The sequence below is a fragment of the Rhinolophus ferrumequinum genome, chromosome 4, assembly GCF_004115265.2.
Source record: "Rhinolophus ferrumequinum isolate MPI-CBG mRhiFer1 chromosome 4, mRhiFer1_v1.p, whole genome shotgun sequence".
In the NCBI taxonomy this organism is placed as follows: domain Eukaryota; kingdom Metazoa; phylum Chordata; class Mammalia; order Chiroptera; family Rhinolophidae; genus Rhinolophus; species Rhinolophus ferrumequinum.
This window is the reverse complement of record NC_046287.1, coordinates 63,317,778-63,330,997: the sequence shown is the minus strand read 5'-3', so window position 1 is coordinate 63,330,997 and position 13,220 is coordinate 63,317,778. Positions and strand designations below refer to the sequence as shown.

The 13,220-nt window shown below is 38.6% G+C and overlaps 1 protein-coding gene across 5 annotated transcripts in view; it reads left to right on the top strand.

Moving 5' to 3' along the window:
* Positions 1-13,220, top strand: part of UNC5D (unc-5 netrin receptor D) — a 512,115-nt gene that overhangs the window by 298,960 nt on the left and 199,935 nt on the right. For all 5 annotated transcript variants that reach the window (XM_033105078.1, XM_033105080.1, XM_033105081.1 and 2 more), the window contains exon 4: positions 5,467-5,570. In XM_033105078.1, coding sequence (XP_032960969.1) covers positions 5,467-5,570 — 104 coding nt within the window. The remainder of the gene's footprint in view (positions 1-5,466; positions 5,571-13,220) is intronic.

Here is a 13,220-nt window from a genome sequence, read left to right as displayed (position 1 = left end):
TACAGTGTCTTGCCCTGTTAATGTCTGAGATTGTATTGTCATCAGTTTGCTCATGAATATAACTTGTCTGGGAATACAAAGTCAGTACTCATGTTTTTTTCCTAAAAAACAAAGACATAGATTTGATTGATTATACTCTGGTGATCACTAATATAAGGAAAAGTTCTAGTCATAGCCTGATTATTTTTTTCATTGACAGTTACTTTAAAAAAAAATGTATTCCACTTTATTGAGATGTATTTAACAAAAAACTTTGTATAACTTTAAGGTCTACAATGTGATGATTTAGAAAAGGTTTATATTGTGAAATGATTGCCACAATAACGTTAGTTAACATATCCATTACGTCACATAGTTACTTTTTTTTTTGATGGTGAGATCATTTAAAATGTATTCTCTTAGTAACTTTCAAGTATACAATACGGTATTGTTCACTATATTCACCATGTCTTATGTTAGGTCCCCAGAGCTTACTTATCTTATAACTGGAAGTTTTACCCTTTGACCACTGTCTTCCATTTCCCTCATCCCCAGCCCCTGGCAACCCACCAGATTACTACTTGTTTCTATGAATTCGGCTTTTTTAGATTCCACATATATATGAGAGCATACAGTAATTGTCTTTCTCTTTCTGACTTATTTCACCTATCATAATGCCCTCAAGGTCCATCTGTGTGTGTCAAATGGCAGGATTTGGTTCTTTTTTATGGCTGAATGAGTGAGTGTGTGTGTGTGTGTGTGTGTGTGTGTGTGCGCGTGCGCGCGCGCGACATTTTTATCCACAGAGGGTCACTTAGGTTATTTTCTAGTCTTTGTGAATAATGCTGCAAGTAACATGGGGGTGCGGTATCCCTTTGATATAGGGATTCCATTTCCTTAGGATATATATCCAGGAATGGGATTGCTGGATCATATGGTAGTCCTATTGTTAAATTTTTAAGAAACCTCCATACTGTTTTTCATAGTGGCTGCACCAATTTAGTTTCCCACCAGAAGTGCATAAGAGTTCTTTTTCCTCTACACCCTCACCAGCACTTATCTCTCGTCCTTTTGATAATAGCCGTCTAACAGAAGTGAGGTGATATTTCTCTGTGATTTGATTTTTGTTTCTCTGATGATTACTGATGTTGAGCATGTTTTCATGTGCCTTTTGACCATTTGTATGTCTTCGTTGGAAAACTGTCTATGTAGGTCCTTCGCCCATTTTTTTAAATCGGATTATTTGTATTTTTGCTATTAAGTTAGATGAGTTTCTTATATATTTTGGATATTAACCATTTATCAGATATATGGTTTACAGATATTTTTTTCCCATTTTATAGGTTACCTTTTCATTTTATTGATCATTTCTTTTGCTGTGTAGAAACTTTTAAATTTGATATAGTCCTACATGTTTGTTTTGGTTTTGTCGTATGTGCTTTTGGTACTGTATCCAAAAAAAATGTTACCAAGACCAATATCAATGAGCTTTTTTTCCCTTTGTTTTCATCTAGGAATTTTATGGTTTTAGGTCTTACATTTACGTCTTTAATTCATTTTGAGTTTATTTTTGTGAGGTGTGTAAGATAAGGGTCCAATTTTATTATTTTGCATATGACCATCCAGTTTTTCCAGCGCCATTTATCGAGTAGCTTATCTTTTCCCTATTTAATATACTTAGTTCCCTTATCAAATATTACTGACCACCTCTGAAACCACTAGTTCATAATCTGTGAAGTTTGGGGCTGGAATTCCCTTGTCAAATCCTTGCTCCCTGTAATGTTCCACCAATAGGGGGCACCAGAGGAGCTGGACAGTGGGAGAAAGGCTACTGCTTCCTCCGAGAAAGGATACTGCTTTCTACCCCTGGCAGCATCACCCTAGCAGAGTTTCTTCATCTGGGAAACAGCAGTTACTTCTTATTTTCAGCTTTTTTTTTTTTTTTTTTCTAAAAGCTTCCAGAACCAACGTTATTATGTCCCCTAGAGAGGCCAGCACCAGTCTGGGCCTTCTTTGAAGGTCTGGATCTTGACTCCTTGGTTCCCTCCTTAAGTTCTGAGGTGCCAGTACCAACACCCAGTGGCCTCTCCTTGGACGTTTGATCCCTCTCTAAGCGTCAGTTCTATAACCTTAACCTCTTTCCTTTGTTCCCCTACCCACCCCCCTCATTTCTAGCATGGGACCTGCTTCTAGCAGTTCCCCTTCTGCCTTTTCAGTCCTCCAATTCTTTACATTATATTCTTTGTAAAATCAACTGTGTTTTCTGTTTTATTCCTTGGATCCTGACTGATACAGCTGTCTTCTGTTTCATTACTTCACTTTTCTTCAATATTCAAGTATGCTATTTACCGTCTCTATGATACATACATTATTAATTCAGCAGGTTTTTTGTTTGTTTGTTTGTTTTTTCCTGCATGGTGGCAGTTTTCTTGATCTCAGATGTTATCCTATTTATAACTCCTGACTCTGGAGTCCCAGTTGCTATTTCCTTTTGACTTTAAAGAACTTAAATTACAAGTTACCTAAAAATGCCTCGTTTCTTATCTTAAGAGGAAGCCATTTCATTTTAGTTCTATGGTTTGTCTCCTTCATTTGTAGTACAATTATTTTTACGTGGCTGGGGATGTTTTCTTTACTATTAGAAGTTGCACAGGTTCCTATCTGAATCTTTCCAGCATTGGAACTATCACATAGGTGATAAAGGCATTTAGCTTGCCCATTCAGAAACTAATTAGGTTGGGTGACTTATGGTGAGAATCAGAGGGAGAGTTGAAAGCATTTACCTCTGAATCTGAGAGTTTATTTCCATAATTTTTAGTATATTTAGTAGCTGGTTGATATTTGGTATGTTTTTCCTCTTTGGGAATTGGAAACGCCAGTGTCCCTGCCACCAGTATTAGGTGTAGACCAGGAACTTGGTGAGACTTGGTTTCTCACTTGGTGTGGTATCTGGTACATGAGTGGCTACTTGTTATGAGTTGGATCCAGATATATGACATCCCAGTTGTGTTCCCTAACCCCCTATCACATTGCCTTTGTATCTCCATATTGAGGGGTGTTAATATGCTTCTTCTTTTACATATATATATATATATATATATATGTAAAAGAAGAAGCATATATATATATATATATACATATATATATATATATATACATATATATATATATATATACTTCTTGTTGGAACTTTTCCAGTCATTTCAAATGTCAATTGGGGAGAACTAGAGGTCAGATGTATCCTTTCTTCAATCTGATCCTGGCTGTATGAGATCCACTAGAAATACCTCAACGTTTCTTGTTTATAGATAATACCCTTTCGTACGTTTCAGTGCCGATATAGGGTTTTCGTTTTTTTATATACATATTTAGTTATCTATTTTATTGAGTAGTTGCGAATCGGGAAGCAAAATGACTCCATTCTAATTATCTTTTCATCCGCCAATATAGTTAATATAGTGGAGTATGGAGATAAGCATAACTCTGCATTTTTGCTACATTTTCCATTTTTGTTAAACAAAGAAAGGAAATAGAAGAAGATAAAATAGGAATTCCCACTATTAGTTTTCTGTGCTTCATCTAGTTGAATACAGATTACTTGGTGTTGTGAAAACTGTAGTCATCATTTAGCAGCACTGAGGGAGACTTCCTTTAGAAACCAAAGCAATTGAGGAAAAGGAAAAAAAAAAAGGCAAACAAATCAAACAAAAGTTGCCACAAAAAACACACCTCTTTCCATTAACAAACTGATATCACGTGTTAGAGTCACTCACACTCTATGACAGACTAGACATATAATCCTGATAAATAAATGAGTCATGTGGAAAAGGATTTTTGACTCAAAGATCACTTGTGAGACAGCCGAGGAGAATTTGTGGCAAAATTGTGTAGGAAACATGAGATTTGTTTTCATTCTGGTGTTTACTCACAGTACCTTCATTCAGTTTTGTGACCTTTATCACACATGCAGTCAGAAATTTTGAATCATAAGGGCTGTGGCAATATATGAATCTCCAGTACAAGAGAGCTGGCTTTATGTTTTAATGGACAGCAGAGAAACGAGAAGATGGATCCCACCATCTGCCTGCAATGCAAGTTTTTGTAGGATCTTTTACCTCATACTTGCTCATGAAGATCTCCGAATATAGCATTACTGACCAAAGACATTGGTTGCCTCTGGGAGGGGAAACATTAAGAGTAAAATTCAAAGGAAAGTGAATACATGGATTGCTGTACTTGTTATTCATTGAGTGTTTTTGACTTGCTAAAAGCAAGTTTAATGTATTTATAAAATTTATAAAGATGCAACTGATTCTGGAGCTCTGCGCTTTACAGGGAGCGTATTTCATGTTATTGTAAGCACAGAAGAAAATTAAATCAATAAATCCACAGCCTGTAATTTGAGATACTCAATTGAAGAAAAATACGTTGTCAGGGGGGGAGGGGGAAATGGTTCACTTTGAGGAAGACTTGTAAAACTGTCTTTGCTCTGCTATCCCAGACTTTCAAGTGACAACAAGAATTAGGCTTGTGCTGTAAAATTATCAAAGTGTCATCATTGATGCCTAAAAAGCAGCAAAGGTCAACTCCTACTGCTGTTAACAAAGCATATGCTCAAGAGGAAATCCATGCAAATGAAGCTCTTTCTGAACTATCTGCATGTCCTTTTCCCTGAGAAAGCTTTGCTGGTTAGCAGTCAGACAGACTATCAGGAAGGTTGGTGAATTTTTCCCTGTCACTGGCATTGACGCTTTCTGTGACCACTGGCAAGCCAATTAACCTCTCCAAGACTCCCCTTTCCACGTGTAGAAGGTTAATAGTGCAGCTTGTTTGCAAAGTGCCTAGAGCCATCCATGAAGGGCAGGACACAGAGACCCAGCAGTAATGTTAGAATGGAGGGCATTGTATTTTTTAATTGTATGTTTGGTTGGATAGATTATAGATTTTGTTGTGGTTCGATGTTGCCCCTTCTGCCTGGTTACAAATAAAAGACTAATAGGTAATCTCACCCTATTACCATCTTCTAGAGCCCCCTGGGGGGTTAGAGGAATGGCAGAGGTTACAGATTAATAATGTATTCTTTAGTTAATGAAAAAAAGTACATGTATTTCTACTGCATAATAGCTGCGGATAGCGATTTATTAGACCAAGTGTTTCATCAGTTGCTAAGCAGATACTACTGGCAAAGACTCATGAAATGATATGGTTTGTTGTTGTTGTTGTTGTTGTTTTCCCTGCTCCCCAGTAAATCTCTTGTATCCTTCACATCAATGCAGAGCATTAGGAACAGTTTTGTTAAGGTTTATTTCAAATGGGCTTGTGCATATTTTGGAAAATGATTCGCTTATTCTGGAACTCCTATAACAAGTGGCTTTTGTGTGTGTGTCTCGGCTGTGACAGCAAGCTCACTATGTTGTTGTATTTCAAGTAAATGTGAATAATGCTGGCCCTAGAGTGAAATCTCATATATCTCACACTTCTTTGCAGATTTACGGAAGAACTTTGAACAAGATCCGCAGGGGAGGGAGGTTCCCATTGAAGGCATGATCGTGTTGCATTGCCGCCCGCCGGAGGGAGTCCCAGCGGCGGAGGTAAGAAAGACTCTTGGAACCTCAACTGTTCCCAAGAGGGATGATGGAATCCTGTGTGGTCCTATGTGAAGTAAAAGAGCCTGTGTCTGACATTACTGCTGTGGGGACTCAATTGATAAAGATGATGAAGAAGGTGTGAAGGAAATAAGTTGGAAGAGGAAATTGTCTCCCGTCTACTTTCCCGTTGACGCTAAGCTCTTGCTAGGCAACCTGGGTAGGATTTGGTCTGTGTGCTTGTTTTCCGTGACTTCAGATCACGCGAGTAGCATCCTCTGTCCTCAGTCACCTTGAGCATCCTGATATGCACATGGCTTATAGATCAGTCTGAGCTCCAACAAGCAAAGTCATGTGAGAAAGTGCTCAGGAGAGGATGTTCAGACCCTAGTGCCAAGTTTCGATAGTGTTTGCACTTTCTCCTTCATTTGCTCATGGAACATTCAGTCAGCATTTATTATGTTTTAGGCATGGTGCTGATATGAGAGATATAAAACATGATGAAGCCACAGGTCTCTGATCTGTTATCCTTCACAGTCAGGTGTCTAGAATACAGTCACTGTGTTTTTTTACACCTTGCATGTTTTCTAGAGCTTCTACCATATTATTAGAATATAATTGAAGTAATTGGATACTATGGTAATAGGAAAGGCTTCCTAAATCTTCCAGTCACTGTTATAAGATGTTCTGATAGACTAGTACTAGAGTTATTAAGGCAGTATTGGTGGGGGCTGGGGGGGCTCAGAAGTATACGTTTATAAACATAGGCTTGTGTTGAGCAGTAAATAGTCCAGTTGTGGCTTTTCTCTGGGAAGCTAGGAAACTATCTTTAGAGCTATAGTTTATTTACTGGTTGAGGAACTAGGATTAAGAATAAAAATTGGTGGTTACAACATAGTCACAAAGATGTAAAGTAAAAGATAGGGAATATAGTCAATAATATGGTAATAACTATGTGTGGTGCCAGGTGGGTACTAGACTAATTGGGAGGATCACTTCGTAAATTATGTAAATGTCTAACCACTATACTATACAACTGAAACTAATATAAAATAATATTGAATGTCAACTGTAACTGAAAAAAATAATCAAAATTTCAAAACTTTGAAAAGCAAAACAAGACAAGATAAAACAACAGGAACCTCTGCCCCACATTTTAGCTAAAGTTGCTGTGGGATTTCATAGTTGAAAGGAAAGAGGAGTAGAGAAAACAAAGTGGAACAAAAAGACACACACTCTTGTATAGTTAGATAAAAAGCATGGTGGGTAGACGCTATTCAAAGCTCAGATGGTTCAGACAAATGAAGTAAACGGACTTGAAAATTAAAGTGCATTCCGTGCATGATATGAAATGAATAGAATGGAAAATGCTTATTTTTTTAGATTTGTATTTAATGTGAAACCAAAAGATACTTGATTTATTTTTCATTATTTATATATATATAGATATATATTTATTTATTTATTTATTTATTTATTTGCCACCATCTTGTTCCTTTCAGAGTGTGCCCTAGTTTCCTAATGGGGGGGTGACAGGCAGCAGGGCGTTCAGTGAACAGGTAAACGTGTCAGTCTCATTTAGGGCATCCTGAGTGCTCCTGGGAGTCTAATTTTGGTATCAGCAGTTCACTACAGTTGCTACCCATTTCTCCAAATCCCAATGTAAAATGTTTCAAGCAGAAAAATGCCTCACCTATGTCATACTGGGTGTGTGTACAGCCAGGTTTCCTTCCAAGCCTGTGCTGTGTCCCCACCATCAACTTTAGCTGCTTATGAGAGGAGTGAAGTGGGAGGAAGGTCATGGTTTTATTAGCTATTTGCATGTGGGAATCTAACGTTCTCTAGATGTCTAGTAATCAATTTTTACAGCTGGAAGAGTACTTTGATAATTACCTGGCACAACCTTTGCATTTTAGAGGCAAAAACACTGATGCTCCAATCAATGACCTACGAAAGGTCTTACAGCCACTTAAAGGCTACCTAACTCTGTTCAAAATCTTGCAAAAGTTTCCCAAATCACTCGGGGTAAAAGTCTCTGTTCTTTGAGTGCCCTACATGGCCCAACATCATCTGGCCTGCAGTTACCTCTGACTTCATCTCCTACTACTCTGCATCTGACCGTGTTATGGCCACATAGCCTCCTCATTCTTCCTCAGGGGCACCCGCCGTGTTCATACCTCAGGGCCTTTGCACATGATTGCTAGAATGCTCTTTCCCAGCTATTAGATGCTTCATCCCTTCCTTTAAGGCTTGCTCAGATATCACCTACTCAGTGAGGCTTGCTCAGATACTTTGTTAAAAGTCTCATTTCCCAACTCTGTACATAGACTTCCAAGCCCCCTTCTCTGCTTTGTATTTTCTCCTTAGCTCTTATCACAAACATACTACTGCATTTACTTTGCTTATTTTCTGTCTATTCCACTAGAATTTAAGCTCCATGAGGGACATTTTTGTTTACTTTTTCTATCATTGTATCCCAAGGACATAAAACACTGCTTCTCATATCCAACTGCTCAATAAATATTTGTTGACTATGAATAAAAACTAGTTTCTTGCCTGTATTGATGAATATCCAAGGGCATACCAGGACCTGCCCCAGACAAAACTATGAAATCCATCAGACTTTTGTTTTTTTTTCTTTGTCTCCCATTCTGGTACTAGCAAGTGAATAAAACATTCCCTACCTTCCCTTTAAAGACATAAATAAAAAAGTAAATATATATATATATGTGTATATATATATATATATATATATATATATATATATATATATATATATATATGTATATGTATATACGTGAGAGAGAACAAAGAAGAGAAGGATAAAGGATGTGCAGTCTGGTGAGATAATAGCCTGAGGGGAAACTATGCCTTGATGTGTAACTGCGTCTATCAGTGTGCACGCATGCCTGCATATACATACCCATACCCACATCCACAAGCCAACCCCCAACAATACACACACAAACATACCCATCCACACATTGAAGCATCTTCCTAGAAAGTCCAGACAACTATGGGTTATAAGGACATCAAGGCTCATCAGGACATGGTTGATAAGGGGGATTCCTGTGGGAATGTGGGCTGACCTCCAGGAAATAAGCAGCATTTCTTTCTCTTCAACTACTGTGAAAGGCTGAAGTTGGGTTAAGCCTGGAAACATCTCTTTGCACATCCCTCCATATTTCTTGTCCCTGTTCTTGAAGGCAAATGTGTTCTGCCTGTTGATTCAGTTTATGTCCTATCTTCATTTGCTTCTGATGTTGCTTTTCAGCTATAACCACAGGAACAGACCAGGACGTGAAAAACTTCCAGCAGACACACACACCAGCCAGTGAAAAAATTATTTGGGAGAGTTGTTGAACAGGGGACGAGGGAATACAATACACATGAATCAAAAAAGAAAAAGTCAATTTTCTTGTCTGGTACTTATCCACCCTCCTGCCAAATTTCCAAACTATAGATGCTCACTTCCTATATTAGCTTCCTAGGACTGCTGTGACAAATTACTACAAACTAGATAGCCTAAAACAACAACAAAAATGTATTCTGTCCCATGTCTGGAGGCTAGAAATCAGAAATGAGGATGTAAGCAGGATTAGTTCTTCCTACAGGCTCCGGAAGACAATTTGTTCCATGCTTCTCTCCCAGCTTATGGTGGTTTTCAGCAACATTTGGTGTCCCTTGGCTTGTAGACACATCGCTCCATCTCTGCCTCGGTCTTCACATGGTATTCTCCTCTCTGTCTTTGTAAGTCTGAATATCCATCTTCTTATAAGGACACAAGTCATTGGATTAGGGTCAACCCTAATCCAATACCTAATCTAGTATGGCTTCCTGTTACTATTCTGGGTCACAATACATCTGCAAAGACCCTATTTCCCAATAATGTCATATGTACAGATTCCACTTGAACATGAAATTGGAGGGGTATCCCTGTTCACCTCCAGCCACTTCCCATTCTCCTTTTGACTTATCGCTCTTTCATTTTAATCATGTATAAATTTTAGGAATAAATTCTAGAGCTGGGCTGGCTAAAATTTAATAGAGAGCCATTCTGAGGAGAAACTGGGGCCATAGGATGATTTAAAACAGAAATGCTGAAGTAAAAGGAGAAAAAAGCTTTGTTTTCTACGCTTCGTACTGTAGGTGGATATGACGACTGTTTCATCTGCACTCCACTGTGTGTCAGTGGACTATTGTGAGGCCCTGACAAGCTATTATAGGATCATCTTAAGGTGACAAAGCATCCCAGCTCCAAACACTTGAGTTATTTTGGAATTTCACTTATTTATGAGTTGGTCCTACCTATATCTGTGCACCAATATTTACAGCTCTTTTACTTTCAGCAATAGCCTACACGGTAGTTATTACCACTGCATCTGTGTTTGGTGGAAGGGAAGGCAGGATGAGACCAGAAAGCTGAGAGAGAAAGAGAAGGATAAGGAAGGAAAGTGAAAATATTCATAACCTCCTAGTAGTCAGGCTCTCCAGGGGCAGAGGTCTGCCGATGCCCATGGCATGGTCTTCAGACTTCAAAGAGTCTGTACGCTTACTGCCTTCACAGCCATGTGAAGATCACACAGTTAATGACTCGTTGGTATGACAGTGCTTGGCAATTGATCAGTTACATAACTGTCACTGTGAAATCTTACCAGTAATCTTCCCTGAGCAGGGTATGTTCCATCCTCTCCTCTGTACTACTTAGTTCCCTTTCTGCCCACCTACTGTGGGGCCCAAGGGGACATCGCTAGAAGGGACTGTAGCTGGAGGGCAGGTGGTTTGTCCTGCAGTGTTATAGATGATCTCCAACTTGATAACACTGAAAGGCACCTTGGGGGCAAGTTCAAGTCTTGTTTTCACAAGACATATGCAATCATCTCTCTGTAAGATTGAACTTTTGGGGGGCAACTAACTCATCTACCTAACCAGAGAAGGTGGTTTGTGCAAGAATAGAAAGAGCTACCATTGATGGAATGCCCCCATGTGCCAGGTATGGTACTACATTAAGTGGTTTCTCAATGTTACTTAATTGCAAAAGATTGCTGAGATGCTAGAAAACTATCAGTGTTTTCACATCCATTTTACAGGGACTTGTCCAAGCTCTCAAAGCACAAGGAAGCCAATCTAACTTTAAAGTTCAGGTCTTTCCTTTCTCTAATAGTCGTTTGTTTTTACTGAGACTGTGGGTTTCGTTAGTTTCCCCAAGCCTTTTTGAAGTTTGGGAGCCCCTATGCAGTGATAGTGTATCTGTTTGCTATACTGCCAGATAGTCCACTCTTAGAAATTGAGTTTCTTTGGATTAAAACCTCTTCTAGCTAATATGTTAATCCTAACTCTGCTGTAAATTCTATTTCTTTGCTGGAAATAGGTAATCTGGTGATAAAACTAAGAACAGAGCACTGAGAGAATAGAGGCTTTGGGAGTTGAGGGGGACAGGGAGACTAGCCTGCAGCTCGACATCCGTGGAGCCTCTGTGCTCCCAAGGGCCAGTAGCCCGGGTTTGATGCTGTCCTAGGAGATAGGAGGTTTAGGATGTCTAACCTGACAGGCAGGAGGCCCTGGAGGAGAAGAAAATGGGGCATATAAAAGGGTAATCTCTACCTCTTTACAATTTTCCCACATTTGGCCAAGGCTCTGGCATATTTCATTGTTATGAAGGGCCCAGATATATTCTGATAAGTGTATACTGATGTCTGCTCTATCCTGGTATACATCAGTGGGGGTAGGGAAATGATTGAAACAGGACTAACGTGTTTCCCCGAAAATAAGATGTAGTAGGACCATCAGCTCCAATGCGTCTTTTGGAGCAAAAGTTAATATAAGACCCAGTCTGATATTATATTATATTATATTTTATATTATATTATATTATATTATATTATATTATATTATATTATATATTATACCCAGTCTTACATTATATTAAAATAAGACTGGGTCTTATATTAATTTTTGCTCCAAAAGACGCATTAGAACCGATGGTCCAGCTAGGTCTTATTTTTGGGGAAACATGGTAACGATTATTAGTTAAGGTGCAACAAGGGAAAGTATGAACTTTGGAGTCAAACAGACCCAGGGCCAAACCCTGACTCGCACTTCCTAACTGAACTATATCAGTTTAAGAGCCACCCTGAACCTCAGATTTCCTCATCCTAAAATGGGAACAATATTTTCTTTTAAGATCCCTGTGAGGCAAAGTGAAAACAACCTCAAGAATATGCAAAACATTTAGCCCAGTTTCTAATACTAAATATGATCTCACTTATTTGCGGATTCTAAAGAAAAGAATAAGTGAATGAACTAATCAGAAACAGTTTGGGAGACAATGAGGAAAAACTGAGGGTTGCTAGATGGGCGGGAGGGGTGGGGGGTGTGGGGGAGGGTGAGGGGATTGGAGGGCAATCGGTGACCATAGGATGGCCACGGGCTTGAAAATTAATCTGGGGAACGTAATTTGGTGGTTACCAGAAGGTAAAGTGGTTGGGGGGTGGGGGATGAGGGTGAGAGGGATCAAATGTATGGTAATGGAAGGGGAGCTGACTCTGGGTGGTGAACACACAATGTGATTTATGGATGATGTGATACAGAATTGCACACCTGAAATCTATGTAATTTTACTAACAATTGTCACCCCAATAAATTAAAAATAAATTTAAATAAATAAATAAATAAATAAATAAATAAATAAATAAATAGTAGAGATTATTGTGATTTCTATTCTTCCGCCTTTTCTTTCTAAAGCTGCATGAACCTTCGATTCTCAAAGAAAGATGTAGGACTCTATTGTGATTGGGGAGCGAGATTAAAACTGAAACTCTTGCAATGTCTAAAATATTTTCAGCCCCATGAAGAAACAGGGTGCTAAGACCATCCCTTCTTACCCTGGCCTGCCCATGACTCTGCTTCTCCAGCCTGTACCCTCTGTTCTTGCTCTTCAAGTTCATCAAAGACAAAGACACCTACCAGAAAGTTTCCTGCTTCCCTCTCTTATAATCTCTCACATGGAGAAAATAAAGGGTTATTGACAGGAGTTGGTGACTATCAATGTTCGTTTACCTCACCCCATTAAAGAGTCTTGTGAATGGTATTATCGTTAGTAAGAACACTTTTCAAAAAATGATATGTGAACTTGAAGATTTTTACCAGAATCAATTAGACACTTGTTTGGATGCAATAGTAGGTCACGCACTTTTTGCAAAATACCTGAAATGTGAACGGATGATAAATTTAAGCTTTTCTAAACTCCGTGAACTCATCTGATAGCTAGATGTATTAGAACATGTTTGCCACTACCGTTACTTTTAACCTTAACCTTGGGGCAGTTCTAACTAAAGGTAGCAACTTTAGTGTTTGACACTTGTTGTTTAGCTAAAACCAATTTGCTGTTTTCAAAACAATTCATTATTCCACACTGCACTATTTTATACTCCCCGATTAAATGGAAAATCTATCTTTCATAAAAGTTAGAAATTATGTCCAATGAAAATCCGACATTTTAATGGTTTTCCACAGATTAAAATTGTAGAGTTCTCAATAAACCCTGATTTACTGATGCTGGCTGTAAAATGGTTATTGCTGTTAATAAAGCCTGTAAATCTTAACAGGTTATGTTTGCCTTGGACAATAAAACTTGCCATAAAGGCTTAGTGTTTA